Source organism: Rhynchophorus ferrugineus, unplaced genomic scaffold (assembly GCF_030347505.1).
Source record: "Rhynchophorus ferrugineus isolate W39M unplaced genomic scaffold, kcgeb_rfMv2 rfM4, whole genome shotgun sequence".
Classification (NCBI taxonomy): domain Eukaryota; kingdom Metazoa; phylum Arthropoda; class Insecta; order Coleoptera; family Curculionidae; genus Rhynchophorus; species Rhynchophorus ferrugineus.
The window spans coordinates 29,551,911-29,572,001 of record NW_027472583.1 but is presented as its reverse complement, the minus strand read 5'-3'; the positions used below and the strand labels follow the sequence as shown (position 1 = coordinate 29,572,001).

Genomic DNA, 20,091 nt, shown 5'->3' with positions numbered 1-20,091 from the left:
AATTATTGTGCGATCAATATTAAACAATTCGTTAAAATTTAAATGATTGATTCTTCTGAAACTTATAGACTATATCACGAACTTTTGTCATTGACCTACAAGCTGATAAAAGTTTATATTTAACAAGTTCATAAACATATATTGTTTGAGATAAATATAGTTATATAATTACATAAATGTTCGTAACGTTGATATATATTTATAACTAATTTATAATCATATCACATTATTTTATATTCTCTTACCTCAAACCTTAGATCACCTATCGGTGGTTTGGCATATGGTATACCCTCAAATTGGAAGAATGTGTTATTTTTGTAAGTGGTGTCAGTAGTACCTTCTATTACACCCAGTAGGGTTTCTACACGAGGTGGAGACTTTGATACACACGCTGAAAAATCAATGCAAAGTAAATAATACTAAACTCTTGATCTAAAAATTAAAATAATATGTCATATTTATTAATAGATTATATTATTTAAATCTTTCTCAACTAATCTATAAATAACTACAAAAGAAATAATTATCTGAAATCATTTCTCAAAAAAGAACTTCTATCTATCGAACGTTACTTACATTTTAGTAAAAGAAAAAGCAATAAGAGGTGTATTGACGACATATTGTGGCTTGCTAACTTGTCACCAATTAAACAATGAGGATAAATAATGCGTTATCAATGATTTTTGTGCCTTCTTATCTAAAAGGGGGTATAAAATAAAAAGTAATTAGATCAAGAACACATAAATAAATATTGTTACTGCAGAAACCTTGCAACATCAATGGGACAAATTGAACGACATATCTTTTTATGATAGGAAAATGTTTTGATAACCGGATCGTTGTCTAAGACAACATTTTTATTTTCGGCCTTATGATAATGATGCAGACAATGATGGAAACTATTTGTATTGATATTTATTGTACCAATTTTGTCTTTTTCTTAATATATATCTTTTTAAGGTGAACAAAATGATCAGAATACATAAAAAAACGTTATGAGACGATGTCTTGGCGAAATTTGTGTTGGGACTTGTACCTTTGCTCTTAAAAGATCCAACTGACTTAGGAGCTGAAAGATAATTATTATAAGTTAACACCGTTTGTTCACTGATTGGGTTTCGGAGCATTTAAAAGATGATTTTGCTTAATTTTGAGGTTTGAAAAATAATCTTCTATGATGGGATGTATTTTTAGGCGAATTATATGAAGATATTATGATATGTTATATGAAGATATTATATATTTGGAGCTATTAAGCTGTACTTTCTAATCTATAGTTCATTTGTAACAGGTAAATTGAAAAGACCCCGACCTGACACATATATGGCGCTACCAGAATTAAATTCATATGTTTTTAGTTAGCTCCAACCCTCAAAAGATGTGTGTATAAATTTGAAGCTGTTAGTTTGTGAATTATAGTATTTTGAGTGAAGCAACTTTTATTATTGGGAAAAATATATATAGAAAGGAGTTTCGCGTGTTGATAAAATATTGCTTGATGCCGAGCTTCCAGACACTGTCCCAGGAAAACCAACCATCAAGGTTTGGTATGCTAAATTTAGACGTGGTGAAATGAGCACCGAAGACGGTGAACGCAGTGGACGTCCAAAAGAGGTTATTACCGACAAAAACATTTTAAAAATTCGCAAAATGGTTTTGAATGACCGTAAATTGAAATTGAATGAAATAGCAGACACTCTAAAGATATCAATTGAACGTGTACATCATATCATTCACGAATATTTGGGTATGAGAAAGCTTTGTGTAAAGTGGTTGCCACGCGAGTTCACTTTTAACCAAAAGCAACGACGAGTTGATGATTAGGAGCAGTGTTTGAAGATGATCAAGTGTAATAAGCCCGAGTTTTTGCGTCGATATGTGACAATGGATGGAAGCGATTGAACATAGCTCCATCATTTCACTCCGAAGTCCAATCGATAGTCATTCGAGTGGATTGCACATGATGAACCCGCTCCAAAGCGTGGGAAAACGCAACAGTCAGCTGGTTAGATTATGGCGTCTGTATTTTGGAATGCGCATGGAATAATTTTCATTGATTACTTTGAAAAAGGAAACATCAACATCGACTATTACATAGAGTTATTGTACTGTTTGAAGGACGAAATCGCCTAAAAACGGCCGTATTTGAAGAAATAGAAAGCGTTGCTTCACCAAGACAATTCACCGTATCACAAGTCAGTGAAAAAGATGGCAAAAAATGAATTGGGCTTCGAATTACTTCCTCATCCACTGTATTCTTCAGATCTGGCCCACAGCGACTATTTTCTGTTCTCATATTTCAAATGAATACTTAGGAAGAAATTTTCGTCGAATGAAGAGGTGATCGCCGAAACTGAGGCCTATTTTGCAGCAAAGGGCAAATCGTACTACAAAAATGGTATCGAAAAGTTGGAGGGTCGCCATAGTCAGTGTCACCTTTGAAGGGAATTATGTTAAATAAAAAAAACTAATTTTGTCAAAAAAATGTGTTTTACTATGGTAGGCCGGGGACTTTTCAATTGATATGTTACGTCATCAAGATGTTTAATGTATTGCCTGCCGCAATTTGTAAATTCGTTTTAGAATCAGACAATATTTTTTAGTTACAAAGAGACACAATGCTGTCTGATTAGTTCGAACGTGTAACCGAATGGGCCTTTCAAAGTCGTTCAGTTGTCAGACCTATGCAAAATTCTTCAAAGCAATAGTGATAAGAGTGGATACTATTGTGGCTGTATAACTAACTGTAGTTTTTAGATGTACTATATTGTTAAAATAAATTATATTTGATAACATTTCTGTTCAATTATTTTATTTAGATTGGAATTTTGTTTTATGTCACAGCCAAACTGAATTAAAACTCAGAGTTGATGCTGCAGCATTGCGACGTTTTGATGTCACAAATTTAGATGACATATGTACAAAATAACTTTTAACAGACTATATTTGATAAGCTGTGATTTTTCTGGATATACTGATTGAATTCTTCCGAACTACGTTCCTTAGCTATCGAATAAACTTTTTAATTTCAGCGGTGTACAACAATTGTTAAATTAGCAAAATAACTGATATATTTCGACTAGTAAGTTATGAACAATATTATAGAAAAATTAGAAGTTCAAGGTGATGTTTAGAAGCTTCTCATTTTCTATTATTGGCAGGGAATCCCAAAATGTCCTTTGTCCGATATACTGAGACTTCGATAAGGCAATTTCGTTTGGGTTTACTATCGTTACATAGTCTAGAGGATCCTTAGGGTTTTTAGAGACATTTATCCATTGATCAAGTAGGCCTGGGTGTCTAAAATTAGTTAATTTAGCATTGTCTGTTCGTAATTATGATTGGTTCGGTTTTACTCGTATTTGATGAAGGAAAATATTATGTCTATTAGCATATTGGTAATGGGTGCATCATTATTTTTTCGGAAGGTATGCATTATGTCAGATGCGTGTCCCGCCCCTGGTTAAAATATTATAACATGTGTGAAAACGTTACTTTATATCGAGGATCATTACCTATTCGAGTATGTTGAAATTTATCTACTTTGACCCAGTCTGCGTCGCCTCGATAAGATAACAGAAACAACCACATTGGCGAATCAATTCCTGCGCTGTGCAGTTTTATAGCTTTATCCATATCGCTTAAGAAGTTTCTGTCACCACATGCCTGCAAAACTTGGTGTTTAGATCCATTTCAGTGTGCAGTCTGTGCTTACTTCTACGAGATTCTCGAACGTTGATCGTTCTACTGGTTGATTCTTCATATATTTCTTGCGAATACTGGCTGATACTGTGTCCATTAATTTAGGATCGACTGTGAAATTGTACATGAGTATATGGGGGATTAGCTCATTCCATCTCTTATCGATGGTTTCTAAATATATTTCTTTTTTATATATCGCTAAAAATAAATATTGTAAAAACTAAGAGACATAGTAGTAATTATTTTCAATTATTTTGCTTACCGCTGGCTGGATATAATCCTTCACCACCTACGAAGGAGACAAGCACTGGCACGTCATGGATTTTCTTCTTCATTAGAAGATTAAGTGGATGCTCTGGGAGTATGGGATTCGAGGCCCAGTTGCCATCGACGACGACAGCCCATGGTGAGAAGGGGTTATATTGGAATGTCTAAAGGGATAGGTTATTTATATTAATTTTGGAAAAAGGTATTTTCAGTATTTACATATATACATAATATTTTGATGACTTTGGTTTGACTGGTAAAAATTTTAATATTTATGTATACAACATTATTATTTAATTTCTTAATACATTGCAGGAATGTGATATATTTCAGATGCAATACATGAATCTCGAGCTGGTGGTTTTTCCTTGCTCTTGTTTCATTTTTCATAGACATTTCACTGGTGCTGTTTTGTGCCTTCTATATTTTTGATCAATATATTTATATTTTTGATCAATATATTTACTTATTGGCAATACTCAATTATAACATGTATTACTATATCCGTACCTCCGAATATGTTACCAGGTGTACCTTATTAATTTTATAAATTTTTGAAAAAGTCGCCAATTTCAGTCTATCAAAGCCGTGTGCTGGTTCAAAAGTTCTGGAACTTTACCATCGTATGTTAACCTCTGGACACAATTGATTGATCAACTTCTATATATAAAAGTTTTTTAAGCTTGAAAGAGATGGGTTTTCATCTAATAAGTCTTATAATTCAACAGGTCTTTGAAAATTTTGATTCTTTTTCATCAACATTAAAATCACCACTTTTCATTCGTTATAACTAAAGTCAATAATTGAAGTATGACAGAACAACCTTGAACGTTCCATAATTAACCACTTTATATACAGAGTGACCCAAAAATAGTAAATGGAAGACTGTTATTTTGAGCAGAGACGTCAAAAGCATCGAATTTAATAGTTAGGTTAGGTTGTTTAGTTGGATACTTAAAACGCATTTTAATGCATACATTACACCTGGTACATATATCAATGTACCAAGTGTAACGGTCATTACTGGTTTTTCTAACAGATGTCGCTAAGCTTAAATATGCAATGTTATGATTTGACACATATGTCATTTGTTTGCACTAACATAAAGCCATAGAAAAAATAGAAATTTCACGTTATAAGCGACCTTGGGGAAATGTTTTGTTTAGTTCAATCAACGGTAGCGCTGCGATTGCAAATTGTGATTGGCTAGTTTAAATTGCTGGTGCCGCCACTAACATGGAACGTGGTTGGTCTATCAAATTGTGTGAAGTCGGCATTTTCTATGGGCGTCCATTTTAAGTTTGTTGTTTGAAGGTTTAGGTTTTTGTTTAGATCAAGAAATCTTCGTTTTACGTTGTGTATATTTTCTGTTTTACATTAACTATTATGGAGTAATAATATAAAAATTTATGAAAATGCGTCAGTGTAGTAAAAGATGTAGTGTACCGGGGTAAAAATCTTCTACGGAAATTAGATATCGTTTTCCCAAGAATGATCTCGCTCCTTTCCAAAAATGGGTTGATTAAGTAAATAGTAATAATAGTAATAAGTCTGTCACGGATATTTTAGTGAAAAATTTAGAATTACCCTTCCTTCACGAACAGGTATTAGGGTAAATGCATATCCAACATTGTTTTTATCAGGTACATATAAAATTATCTGTCTACTACATGTTTGTTTACAGAAAATCAAAACCTACTTATGAAGATGTTAGTAGTAATAAAATTCAATTAATCTACCAAGTTGTTCGTATGTTCGTTGTGTAATGTCTCTACATAAAGAAGTCTTACAAGAAGGTAATAATTAAGTTAACTGGATAATTAGTAGTAATAAATACTACTTTTAATCACTGCCGGCAAAAAAATATGATACATGCAATCGGTCCGAAGACATGGTAAAGTGATCATAAGCAAAACAAGTCAAGGAAACATTGAAAGCATTTGGATTGAACATATTATCGCACCCGTCGTACTCTCCAGATCTTGCCCCGTTTCACTATAAACTTTTTGCATTAATGGGACACGCGCTTGCAGAGCAGCTCTTTGCCAATTTTGAAGAAGTTAGAAAATGGCTCAAAGGATAAACAGTTTTTTGTGATGACATCCATACATTGTCTGAAGGATGGCCAAGATGTATAGAATCAAATGGCCAATACTTGAATAAATACAATTTCCTATTTTCTTGTGGTTTTTTTTTCGAAAAAAACGGTAATGAACTTCCGGTATAACTCGTATTAGATAATACTTTTTAATATATACTATTATATAGAACTAAAGATTATCTATTTTGACCATATACATCATTAATAAGAATTAACGATTAGAAATCATCCAGAAAATTAAATAAATAAATAAATGTGAAGACTATATCATCTTACCGATGTATAATCAGTATTCGAATTCGTTGCAATAATACATGATATAGTTTTCGAACATATTTTCGGTGAATGTTTGTATTGTGTCAGAAGCAAAGACAACAAAAACACGTTCGAATCCAACATTGTAAATAACTAATATGATTACATTATGTATGAGTTTTGGATCTACCACCATCGTTCTGTACAATTAGACGAGAGATTGTGTATTTTGTATGTCGATTACCGCCAAATTAATAAAACAATAAACCTTAGATTCCTATTGTAAGTTTTTGGACTGATTGGATTCAAATATTTCTGGAAAAATATCCGGTTGACCTGGATTCATTTAAACAATACATATTGAGACTTCGTTAGCTACACTCAATATTATTATAAAAATGAGAAAAGATGATTGTAATATATATATATATATATATATATATATATATATATATATATATATATATATATATATATATAACCTTCCGAAAAATAATGGCAAGCATTAGAAATATGAAAATGGAAAATGTATTTACATGAAAGTATTTGACGCTTTCTACGATTTGCCGGCCCGTTCTGCTTTTCAAACATTTCTTCAGCTGGACTGAATCATTCGACGGACACCCCATCAAGTCGGCTAAGCGTTTCGTCTTCTCTAACGTGCCATCCATCAGAACCCAGTTATTTATAGCGGACCCACTTTGTATGATAGCCTTGTTGAACAAACCTACTCGTAAAACGTTTCAATATCGAAGGTATTATTCATGAGCGATATTTACCAGCTGATCCTGGCATAATACAGTGTAACTGGACACTGGCACCACCTGCAGACATGCCTTGGATGGTGATAGAATTCGGATTACCACCAAAATATCTGACCATCTTTTTAATCCAGGTTAGAGCTTTTTGCTGGTCTTTCAAGCCGTAATTTCCGGGTATGACATCATCTTGGGTACTCAGAAACCCTATAAATAATATTACACATACATCAAAACAGATAACCTTTCATTAGCAACAAACCTAATGGTCCTAAACGATAGTTGATAGTGATGAAGACCAGAGGCTTGTCCAAGATATTATTCGGTCTCCAAAAACCACCATAATTGAACATGAAGGCCCCGCCATGAATAAATACCAGCACGTCTAAATTAGCTGATTGGTTCAAGCTGGGGGTATACAGGTTGTAGTAAAGGCAGTCTTCGTCTCCTAAAAGTTGATGTTAGTACATGAATTTAATTAATAGGTGCCTTAAAGACCTTCAGTGACGTAATTTCCGGATTCATCGACGTTGTATTGGTGATATTGTTGGCAAAGTGTTACCACTGTAGCTTTAAGTACTCCGCTCCATTTTTCCGGATCTTGTGGGTCCTACATTTTTTGGTGTTAAAACGTTAGGTATAATTATTAAAACAGCGAATTAAATTTGAGATACAACAACATAACACATGGGCAAGTTTACGAGTGATTGTGCTAAGGGTGACACTACTTTTGTTGTTTTCAAAAAAATGGATCAACAACAATTTGGTGTTTTAATTTTGCATTGTTTCTTGATAGTGAAAAATATCATTCAAGAGAAGCAATGGCTTGAAAAGTACTATAAGGACTCCGCTCTATGAGAAACAATAATAAAACGTTGGTTTGCTGACTTCAAATGTGGTTGTAGAGATACCGAGGATATAGAACGTAGTGGAGGTCCAAATGAGGTGGTAACACCAGAAAACATTAAAAAATCTACAAAATCGTTTTAAATCGATTAAATGATCGTAACATTCCATAAGTTAGCTAACATCGTTAAAATATCAAAAGCAAGTGTTGGTTTTATATTATATGAGCATTTGGCTATGAGAAAGCTCTGTTCAAAGTGGGTGCCGCGTTTACTGACCGTTGACCAAAAACAAGAACATGTGATTCTGAACAGTGTTTGGTCATGTTTAAACGTAACAAACCGAAATTTTTGCGTCGTGTGACAATGGATCCATCACTTCACTCCGGAATCAAAATGATCGTCATCTGAGTGGACAGCAACTGGTGACAGACCTATTTAAAGGCAAAAGATAAATGGTTCTACAAATGTGGTATTGAAATGTTAGAGCGGCGCTGGAATGATTGTGTGACTCGTAAATTTTAAAAAAATGCGTTTCTATTGTTACGCTTGAGACTTTTTAGCCCATGTGTTAGATTACAAGAAAAGAACATTTTTTTAAATTGTAAATATCAACAACAAAGCTTATTCGAATCGAGACATATTTGTTGTTTTTCATTTAGACATATATGAAAACTGACGTTAAACTATTTGGATGTTTAAATGAATCGGTTTTTAGGTATCAAGTTGCGTTCCTATAGTAACAGCTTCTTTCATGTATTCTGATGTTTATTAACAGACATTTATTAAGAAGAATGGGTAGAATACATATTAATCAAAATATGTCCATCATTTTCTACAACTTTTTCTCACCTAATAATGTAATATATGCTATCAACTTTTCAAGAGACAGAAGCGGAATTGATAATCAGTCAGATACCTCATCTAATTCTCTTGTTTTACAATAAAATCAAGGAAGTTGATAAATCGATTCGTTAAGATTCAAACGACAGGTTCCTTTGAAACTTGACCTATGACTTTTTGGATTGACCTATAAACTGATAAAGATTGTTATTTACAAAATTGATAAAAGTATAATAAATAGTAAATAACTTTACGCTAGGTTTGATATGAATGTAGTTATGTATGAAGCAATTCATAATCATTATACATTATTATACATTATCTTATAACATTATTCTCACACCTCAAACTTATACTAACTTTTAAATAACACTTTTTTCCTACCTCAAACCTTAGTTCACCTATCGGTGGTTTGGCATAGGGTATACCCTCAAATTGAAAGAACGTTTTGTTCTTGAAAGTGGTGTCAATAGTACCTTCTATTATACCCAGTGGTGTTCCTACACGAGGTGGAGACTTTGATGTACACGCTGAAAAATCAATGTAAATTAAATAATACTAAATTTTGTTTTTAAAAGTAAAATAATGTATCACATTTATTAATAGATTATGATATGGAATTCTTTCCCAACTAATCTATAAATAAGTACAAGAGACATTATTATCTGAAATCACTTCACGAAAGAGAACATTTTGTGCCTGCCTAATATTACTTACATTTTAGTAAAATGCAAAGCAGTAAGAGTTTTATTGACCACATATTGTTGCTTACAGTCTTGTCACCGGTTACGCACTGAGGAAATATAGTGCGTTATCACCGATTTTTGTTAATGTTTTCTTATTAATCTTAAATGAGGGCATATAATAACAACTAATTAAACTAAAAATATATACCAGGGATATTATAAATTTTTGTAGATTCTAAATTTATGTTCAGCTGTTAGTTAATTGCACAAATTGAACGACATATTGTTGCAAATTAGTATTAAAAAGCACAATAATAGTGAGTAACAGATGCAAAATTATCATGTTGAGAAGATAACTTTGAAAAATGTAACTGATACACTATTGCCTATCGAGTTACAGGAATGGTCAGAGAGTTAAATCAGGGGATTACCATGTGGAAGCCAAGAAATATCATAGTGTACTAAAGGAGGTTAAGGACGTGAAATTGACGAAACTGTTGCAAGAAGATTATTGTCAAATCCACTATAACCTTACCTATATTAGAGCTTTACTCGACAATAATCCCAATTACATCGATAAAAATATTGGGAATGGTTCAAAAAGACGAATATTGATTACCATATAAATTAAAGTCTAGAGATGTTCATTGATGTTTTACTTACAGGTCTCCAACTTACATCACATAGTTGTACCTTTATGACAAACCCAAATATTCAGGACGCGAAGCTCTTTTTGCGTATACGATGGCTTCCAACCTACTAGCTCAACTCTATACGAATCTGGAAAGCATTTCCACTTAACAAGCCAATTGAAAAGTCCCGGTCTGACACATAGATGGCGCTACTAGAGATAAATCCATATGTTTTTCAGTTGGCCCTAACCCTCAAAAGATGCGTGTATAAATTTAACAGCTGTCCGATCATTAGTTTGTGAATTATAGCATTTTGAGTGAAGCAACTTTTGTTATTCTGAAAAAAATTGATAAAAAGGAATTTCGCGTAAAATGTTGCTTTTTAACGGAAAAAATACAGATGAAGCAAAAACTTGGCTTGATGCCGGGTTTCCGCACACTGTCCTGCGAAAATCAACCAGGATTGGTATGCTAAGTTTAGACGTGGTGAAATGAACACCGAAGTCGGTGAACGCAGTGGACGCCGAAAATAGGTTGTTACCGACGAAAACATTAAAAAAATGATTTTGAGTTACGGTAAATTGAAACTGAATGAAATAGCAGACACTCTAAAGATATTAACTGAACGTGTACATCATATCATTCACGAATATTTAGGTATTAGAAAGCTCAGTGCAAAGTGGGTGCAGCGCGAGGTTACTTTTGACCAAAGACAACGACGAGTTGATGATTCGGAGCAGTGTTTGAAGATGATCAAGCGTAATAAATCCGAGTTTTTGCGTCGATATGTGACAATCGATGAAACATGGTGTGGCGACCGCCACGACCCTTTAGGCCACCACCAATTCACCATGAACAACTACAAAGGTTGGCAACGCCGGTGGATTGGTACCATGCAGTTCTGGAGTATAAAAGGCCATCACGACGACGTCTCGCTCTCTTTTCTTATCACCGTCCCCCTGTAACAGTACCACTTCCACAGCGCTACCGTACTTCCTTCACCTTAACCTAATATCCTGTCAATTCTCCCATCGACCACATGTATTAATCGTAAGTTAAAATAAACAACTTTGATTCAACCAGTGTTTTTAGTTCCCGTGCAAATTCCTTCCAAAAATAGTAGTGAGTGTTCTGACAAATAATCGCAGCGGCAGCCACACATTTCGACCGACCGACCGACCCGACGAACATTCCTACAATGGTACCATTATTTCACTCCGAAGTCCAATCGACAGTTATCAGAGTGGACTGCACACTATGAACCCGCTCCAAAGCGTGGGAAAACGCAACAGTCGGCTGGTAACGTTATGGCGTCTATATTTTGGGATGCGCATGGAATAATTTTTATTGATTGCCTTGAAGAAGGAAGAACAATCAACAGCGATTATTACATAGCGTTATTGGACCATTTGAGGGGCGAAATCGACGAAAACCAGCCGCATTTGAAGAAAAAGAAAGTGCTGCTTCACCAAGGCAATGAACCGTGTCACAAGTCAGTGAAGACAATAGCAAAAATTCATGAATTGGGCTTCGAATTGCTTCCTCATTCACCGTATTTTCCAGATCTGGCCCCCAGTGACTATTTCCTGTTCTCAGATTACAAAAGAACGCTCGATCGGAACAATTTTTCGTCGAATGAAGATGGTGATCACTGAAACTGAGGCCTATTTTGAAGCCAAGGACAAATCGTACTACAAAATTGATATCGAAAAGTTGGAGGGTCGGTATAATCAGTGTTTTACCCTTGAAGGGAATTATGTTGAATGAAAGAACTAATTTTGGCAAAAAATGTGTTTTACTATGGTAGGCGCGGGACTTTTCAATTGACCTGTTATCTCTTATAGTTTCCGAGACATAGGTCGCCAAATTTCATTTTGTATCTATACTGGGTTTTTTTCACTCTGCAAGTACTAAATCAGCGAAACTGAGAAAACTATTCACGAGACAAGATTTTTTGAAAGCTATAAGACCCGCTATTTACCACTCTGGCCAGCATTTCAATTTATCTGGTATAGTTTTCGAGATATGGGTCGCTGAAGTTCATTCTATGTTATACTGGGCTTTCTTCTACTCACATTCACGGGACTCGCAAGAGAAGCTTTCTTATTGAGAGCCGGATATTAAAGGAAAAACATCTGCTATATCAAGAAAGACATAGCAAATTAATCTTGTTACATGAAAATGCCCGAGTGGTAAAACTGTTTTGTGAAACGCTAACATGGAACCTTTTACAGTACCCTCTGTATATTTCAGGTGTTGCTCCTTCGGATCATTATCTTTTCCACTCAATCTCAGACGGTCTGGTTAAGTAGCAGTCTTAGCAGTACCCGCAAGTGGGCCAGGATTATGGTGAACAGTAAATCCTCGAATAAATATGTAATATTTAAAATATATAATTATATAAATTGATGTAGTAACTCTTTAAAATTTGAAAAATAACTACGGTTTTTAATTTATACTTCTAATGTACTAGGACTACATCAAATACTGTCTGAAATATAAAAAAACATAATGTGCTGCTATTGTTCAAACTTTTAATTAATACATGAGCTGAAAAGTCCCTGGTGTAACAAAGAAAACGCAACGCAAACGCTTTATTCGTCAACGCAATCTCCATCAAGAGCCACAAAATCATTCCAGCGCTGCTCTAACATTTCAATACCAGTTTTGTAGAACGATTTATCTTTTGCCTCAAAATAGATCTGCCACCAGTTGCTGTCCCCTCTGATGACGATCGTATTGACTCCGGAGTGAAGTGATGGATCCATATTTTATCTATTGCCACATATCCACGCAAAACTTCCGGTTAATTACATTTAAACATGGCCAAACACTGCTCAGTATCATCAATACGTTCTTGTTTTTGGTCAACAGTGAGCAAATGCGACACCCACCTTGAACAGGACTTTCTCATAGTCAAATGCTCATGCAATATAAACCAATACGTTCTTTAATATCTTTACGATGTTAGCTAACTCATGCAACTTCATTTTTCGATCATTCAAAACGATTTTGTGGATTTTTTTCGATCATCGGTGTATCTACGACCACCTTTGAAGTCAGGAAAGCAATATTTTATTATCGTTTCTGACGGAGCGCAGTCCTCAAACACTTTTCAAATCATTGTTTTGGATTGAACGGTAATTTTTCCCATCAAGAAGCAGTGCAAAATTAAAACACGAAATTATTTTTGATCCATTGTTTTGAAAATAACAAGTAGTGTCACTCTTAGCATAATAACTCCCAAACTTATGAGTAAAATATCATAGAATTTAACACCTTTCTTTTGAAGGCTATTACTAACTGAAAAAGCGGTGAATCGAATAAAACTAGAGCCAGCTATGTGTTAAGCTCGTGACTTTTCAGCCCGTGAGTTAGTATTTATGAATAACTAACAGAAAATCTATCAAAATTAATAAAAATACTAGTGAATACTACATTCTTGACACCTAAATGTTCAAAATACCTAACAACAATAGCCAATTAAGAAATTACAAACACCTGTGGAGCCTTTTAATCGCAAATATGTTCTCGCATATGTCAATCACAGTAACGTCTATGGTGCGGTCGTGACATGAATGAAATTAGATCTTTTAATTTGTTATAAATACAGGAAACGCATAGGAAGAAGTATCATTTCTCGGCGAATGGCTGTGCATCATTTGGAATCTAAATATTGTAGCGAAAGGTGTCTTGAGAATTATAAATTTCGAGGAAGCCACGTTGTCAAATCGATTTTATTTTATCCGAAAATAAAGAATTTATCCGAATTTAAAATTAGTGTGTTAAAAATTAATATATTACTGTTTTTTCCTGATAGAAAAAGTTGTAGAAATTGTATTATTCTTGTAATATTCCGATATAATAATATAGTTAACAGCCACCATCAAATGAATCTTTTTTGGGTTTTTATTAAGCCAATAAACTATGATTTTTTCATTTTATTCTCACTGAAATGTTTCTCATAAAAGTAATTTTGAAATAGAATTCATATCAAGAATATCTGGCTATAAAAATGTTCTATAAAAAAATACTAAGACGTGAAAGTCTTTTGTGTTTTCATATTTAATTTTTAGAAAGTAACGCTATTTGAGTGCTATGCAACGGTGTTTTTTTTTGTCAGAAAGTTTATCACCAATTTTTATTTCTATATGTATTTTATTTCGGAGATGCTTCTCATAAAAGTAACTTTGAAATACGGTTCATATCAAAACAATCTGGCTATCTACTACTATAATATAGTACTATAAAGATAGAAGGCGCAAAAGTTTTTCGTGTTTTCATTTTTCTTTGTTAGAAAACAACACTAATTGAGTGTTATGCATCGTTTGTCTGAAATCCATTCGTTTTAACAGAGAGAAACTAAGGATCTTGATCTCTTTTATCGCTTTCTCACATACCATCCGATCGGAGGGACTTATTCATAAAAAAAAGTAAAGATATATCATTCCCAACAACCAACAGACAATTCTCAACTGCTTGACTTGTCTCCGTCAGATTCTTGACTACTTCCCGAACTTAAAATATCGTATGGAGGGAGTGGCACTGAATTGAATGAGAACATTACCGAAAAATGTCTTTAAAAAGTCGACCAGAGTCATATTAGGTGAATATGGTGGTTGTTCTTAGTGTGTTCGTATTTTTGAGAATTTGCTCAGATAACATTTTTTATTTACCGCGTGATCTTCTAGTAAATATTCCGAGTGCATCATCACGGTATTAAAGACAATTCTTCCAAGGCATCTCCATCACTTATGCAACAACCCTGCACATGAAGGTGTCACAAAAAGTGTGAAGATAAAATATTTCTTTCATGTTTTAATAGTTATAAAGGCAAAATAATGTGTTTCTGTTATCATCAACGCTCCGTACCATGTCTCTAATGAAGTGATACAGCATATCACTCAAGAACCTATAGCAAGTATTTTCCAAAGTGTTGGTGTTAAGAGTGTGAGTGCACCCTAATGTAATTGCCAATCCGTTAAATGTAAGTGAAATTAAATGAACAGTGAAATGTCTAGAATACAACGTTTGTTACCATCCAGTCTGATCAATGGACATATGTAGGTTTCAGAGCAAAATTTAGAATAAGATACTTTTGTCATGTATATAATACTTACTACGATCTACTACGATTTGACGTCTTTTCATAGATTCAAAAAAAAAACTTTGAATTGCTTCTTCGCAAATTAAAATATGATGACCATGGTGTGTGGCTATTTTAAATTGTTCTGCATGTTGTTTGGACAACAAACTGGATTTACACACAAATTCCCTTGTGTTTTGGGTCTATGGGATATCACAAACCGAGCAAATCACCAAGAGTTTGCCACTGAAGGAGCTTAAAGTTGATGAAAATAATGTCCTTCAAGAAACATAGGTACCTCCACATAAAGTTCTTTTATCATCGTTGTACACAAAGTTTGGATTGTTGAAGGGATTTGTAACACCATTTCCCAAAGATAGAGATTGCTTCAAATTTTCTATGACTCTCAGAAGTAAAGGTGAAGGAAGGTGTTTTCGTCGGTCCAGACCAATTCACGACCATGAAGGATCGTTAAAAAGAAAGATATATTGTTTTTAGGGAGATCAAAGAGATATTTTTCAATTCATAAGTATTCTTTATTCCTTCCAATTTTTCCCACAAGCGAAAAAGTACAAAGAGGAGGTTCACTAAGAAAAAGAAACTATTTTAAAGTGTGCTAGAGGATATATATCAGATAAAAAATATGTATCGTTAATTGTTCGCAAATAAAATAAAATTTTATTTAGACAAAAGTCGACTAAAAGTAATTAAAAAAATCTGATTTAAAAATCAAAAAATATTCTTATAAGGAGCTGATAAAATTGGACACTATGAACAAATTAAATGACATATAACGCTCAAACTAATACCAAGTATTTTGTAAAGATATATTGAACATTAAAAATGTTATTTTTCCTAATTATATTTCCAATTTAATTGTGACTTTGGTTTGAATAATGGAATGATATGATTACCATAACTATACAGGCGTCAATAATTCAATATCCGTGAATAAGTACAAATATTGTTTTATTGCTGTAATGTTTATTCGTAAAGTTGGACAATTAATAAAAAATGTGTGTACTTATTAAATAATATGTGAGTAATATTCAGCGCTTTTGCAATACATTAATTAAATGCAGTATTAATGTTTTTTATTTACAATATATACACAAATTAAAAGAAATTCGTTCAATTATTAGAAAATGATGACGGTTTGGCAACAGCGCCTCGTCCTATTCAAAAGAACCGACCGCTCAGGCACGCTCTTCGGAGACCCGTCATTCGTATGCCGGCGTTTGTATGTTTCGGTAACGCGTCGCCGTTTTCCCCATACCTTTCGCTCCGTCTATTATATCGCGTTTGTAACCGCAAAAGTTTCTGCATCAGAAAAATGCAACTGGATATAGTGTCCGTTCCTGGTGAAACTGTTCAGTGGTAAGCCATGAGTGATATTAGTGACTTAGTGTTCAATTGCGACTGCCCACCATCTCCTTAAGAAACCGCCACCACCACCTGGTGATGGTCATTACCCACCTGCATCATCGTCCGTTGCTCCGTTCATCATGCCGTTCGTTCAGAGGGTGGTCGAACCCAAGTTGTTGTCCCGGGTTCAACTGTTTCGCGAGGACGGTAGTGCTCGTGTTCAGGATGGTGAACTGGAAGCCGTCACCAACTTCACCCTGTGCAGTGCGCTCAGACAGCTGGCCTCGCTGTCTGCGGCCGCTGACGACATCTTCAAGGAGCTGGGTGGGCAGCTGAAGCTGATCTACGGCCGTTGCGAAGACGTCAAAGCCAAGCTGGTTGTGTTGGGGGAGAAAGTGGAGAAGTTTGATCCTAGGAAGGTGCCAGTTCGTAAGTTGAAATAACTTTACTATTGATTGTTGACGAATTCTACCAGACAAATAATATAACAGTTTTGTTGGTACTCCAGAGACGTTCATGTCATTTAAATCTCCTTAAATTGCCCACGCCGAGATAAAGATCTCGGTATATTACGCGGTCATAGCAGTTCCTGCAGTCCGAAATGATGCAGCTAAAAGCCAACTGGCCATGATAAATTGTCTTTTAAAGGAAGAAAAAGTTTTGTTTTGATATAAACAAGGGTCTGCAAGAAATTTCGTTTAAACTTTATTCAAAAAAGTTTTGATTAACGCGAGGAGATTTAGAGCGACTATACCCTTACGCTTTTTTTTAATAACATATAAATTATATTGCAATACTTTTATTATATTTTTTACTTAAAAATCTGGAGGCATTTCAAAATAAAATATGATTGATAAAGTTACACACTAACAACCATGAAGTTATATTTACAGTATAATATATTTTTTGTTTCTGTATCCATCTACAATTAAATACTAAAAAATCCTATTTTAACACATTTTGTATATATTTCACTTATTTTTCTCTATAACACGTTTGATTATTTTGTTATTACACATGATATTTTAAATATGCAATTTTCTTAGAAACTGTTGGATTGTTATCATGTTTGCATTGATATATGCAACGATATACTAGTTATTTTATTATTTTATCACAGCACCTGCTATCTTTACTAAATAGAACACGCGCTAAAATAAAGCGTAACGTATTTTACGAAGATAATTATAAAAGTGAGATAACTGCCGTTATCAAGTGACTAGCTTTACATAGAGTGTTATCATATTAGGAATAAATTAAACACTTGTTGAATTTGTTGAATATTTGTCCGAGTTGACGTTGTCCTAGACATCTATTTTTTTACTTTGGTATTCATCAAGTTGTCATTATTATTTTTTCTTGGTTTTCGAAGACTTTTAACTGGTTTATCACGTCAATATCTTTACAGTATCAAATATCGTCGAACCAGCCTGAGACGTTTATTTGTTTGGCTTTAGTTTTCACCAAGTTATGATTAATAGTTTTTTAGTTTACCATAATTTTTTACGTCGGTATTCTCCCATTGTGTATGATTCAATTTCTACATTTTTTAACAAATTTATTTCATATAAAAAATAAATAATGAACTCATTGATTGTTATCTATGACTTGGCGCCAGGCAATGTTGTTATGATAAAGAATAATCTTGCACTTGCAAAACTTGAGTTTTAAACAATGTGTCCTCTAAATATGCTGCTTTGGCTGGAAGATATGATAATCGGAGTAATAAGATTGTCAAGGTGATAAGCGTTGTCAAGCCGTAAGATAACTTCCTGCTTGCTTGTCCAGTAAATGATCTTTTCTGATCCAACTAATTGGTTGTAACGTTCCTCTTCTAAATATTATGTTATATATTATATTTTTAAGGTCGTCCAAGCCATTTAACTTTGGATATTTTTGTTGTTTTCCCTTGCTGTTAATCAATTGTTTGAACTCCTCTTCACTCAAAAGTTATCTTTAAGTATAATGTAAGCATGAAGGAAAATCTGTAACAATTCATCAGGTCAAAGTCATCAGGTACCACATTTCCTAACAATGTGCTAGGTTATTAGCATGAATTTGGTAATTTTTTCCTTTAAAAATCAATATAATACAATATACCAGGTATGTCGGTAATTCCTTTTCAGATTTTTCGCTAAAGAAAACACGTCATATGAAATGCATAGTTAAATGTATTTATTTATAGTAAGTATTGGTTAACTGATTCTCTACGTTTTGTCCGTCTCTCAGGCAATTTATAATACTGTCTTCTTTGAGCTAAACCATTAATTGAGCTATTTTTGAATATATTCGAAATCGGCAAAGGCTAGCGTGTGCTATCTATGCAAAAAGTGCTAGTCTGATGGAGCCTGGTGATAAAATTTTTATGATGAATGATGAAAAGTAATGCATGCCGCAAATACATGTTTTCAGGTACAACACTCAACAATTTCAAAAAATTATAAATCTAAACCAAAGTTGAGTAGCTGAGATTAGCAATTTTGCTTCTTAAGCAAATTATGTCCGAAGTCGAATTCGAACTCGCGAGATCCTTGGAATTGAGGCGAATGGAGCACCTGCATTACTGAATTGAATGGGTGGTGATCTTATCTAATCTCGAAATATCTTATCTAGTAGTAAATTTAACGTTATTTTCAACATTCATCATAAATTAAATATTGGTAGATTTTGTATCATAAGTTTGTTACTCAGTGATGATTACCAAGATGAATAATTTATTATACATGATGGCATAGAGTGTGGTAGTTGACGAAGAACAATCATCTTTGTCGTTGCTGTCTTGAAGTTTAATGCCTGACGAGTTCTTAGTCGGTATTGGCCAGTCAGTAGATTCAATGGGCATCAATTACGAAAGGTTAACATCCCATAGGGAATCAGAATTTCCGGTTTAGGAGCTATAGTCTATCCAATAAAACAGTCAATGCACGTCGTCAATATGTATGATATCAGTACGTCGAAATGTTGCCGCATTGATTTATAAATTGATTTACAGTGTTTGCCGGTTTGTAACCTCTAATTATTATCACTAATGTTTTGAAACATTTTGTAGATGTTTGACGTAGACTGATTCGGTTATCTGTTCCGACATATCAGGAAGAATTCTGCTTCTTTTTGACTTGTGGTAAAATGAGAAGGAAAAATCCGCTCCATTTTTATAAGCTGCATTTAGCAGTATATTCGACGTCATCTATGACATGGTTAAGCTTTATCACAATTATAATATATTAGAAAAAAGTACTAGAGTGTTGTAAATAGAGAAAATGTAACCTTATAATTTTGGAAATTACTTAAATTTTATAGAAGTTAAGGAGGCGATACTAATTTTAATACCGTTTCCTTAAATATTGACATATTTATCTCTGTTGATGACATGAAAATGATTGATTAATCAAACTCGAATAACTAATTAATCGCTAATGTTTTTACCCAATTCTAAGTAAATTTAGTTCGTCCTTTCTCACAATCATCCAATTTAACTGATAGAGTCATAGGTCTATTTTTAAAATCGTACAGGAAATTGCTTGAAAGTCACGAAACAATAGAAGAAAAAC

The 20,091-nt window shown here is 33.8% G+C and overlaps 2 protein-coding genes across 5 annotated transcripts in view; one reads left to right on the top strand and one right to left on the bottom strand.

Moving 5' to 3' along the window:
- Window positions 1-252: 252 nt before the first annotated feature.
- LOC143195488 (venom carboxylesterase-6) lies at window positions 253-9,603 on the bottom strand. 2 transcript variants are annotated; one of them, XR_013005543.1, is made up of 11 exons: window positions 9,489-9,603; window positions 9,156-9,301; window positions 7,582-7,693; window positions 7,346-7,531; window positions 7,105-7,290; window positions 6,862-7,052; window positions 3,965-4,133; window positions 3,716-3,900; window positions 3,516-3,666; window positions 577-697; window positions 253-391 (listed from the first exon to the last, which is right to left on the bottom strand). XR_013005543.1 is itself a non-coding variant. In XM_076402703.1 (11 exons), exons 1-11 carry the CDS (start codon window positions 9,529-9,531, stop codon window positions 3,111-3,113), a joined length of 1,662 nt encoding a protein of 553 aa, XP_076258818.1. In that variant the 5' UTR covers window positions 9,532-9,603; the 3' UTR covers window positions 3,049-3,110. The 2 variants fall into 2 exon arrangements, 1 of the variants encoding a protein (XP_076258818.1); XM_076402703.1 differs by lacking the exons at window positions 253-391; window positions 577-697 and adding exons at window positions 3,049-3,300; window positions 3,357-3,459.
- Window positions 9,604-16,397: 6,794 nt separating this feature from the next.
- gukh (NHS actin remodeling regulator GUK-holder) overlaps window positions 16,398-20,091 on the top strand; it is a 199,744-nt gene continuing 196,050 nt past the window's right edge. For all 3 annotated transcript variants that reach the window (XM_076402670.1, XM_076402671.1, XM_076402669.1), the window contains exon 1: window positions 16,398-16,969. In XM_076402670.1, coding sequence (XP_076258785.1) covers window positions 16,681-16,969 — 289 coding nt within the window. In that variant the 5' untranslated portion in view covers window positions 16,398-16,680. The remainder of the gene's footprint in view (window positions 16,970-20,091) is intronic.

Coding starts and splice junctions, on each gene's coding strand:
- LOC143195488 (XM_076402703.1), bottom strand. CDS start 9,531: ATGTGGTCAATAAAACTCTTACTGCTTTGCATTTTACTAAAAT. Junction 7,291..7,345: donor CTATCGTTTAGGACCATTAG/GTTTGTTGCTAA, acceptor TATTATTTATAG/GGTTTCTGAGTACCCAAGAT. Junction 4,134..6,861: donor AAAGCGTCAAATACTTTCAT/GTAAATACATTT, acceptor CTATCCCTTTAG/ACATTCCAATATAACCCCTT.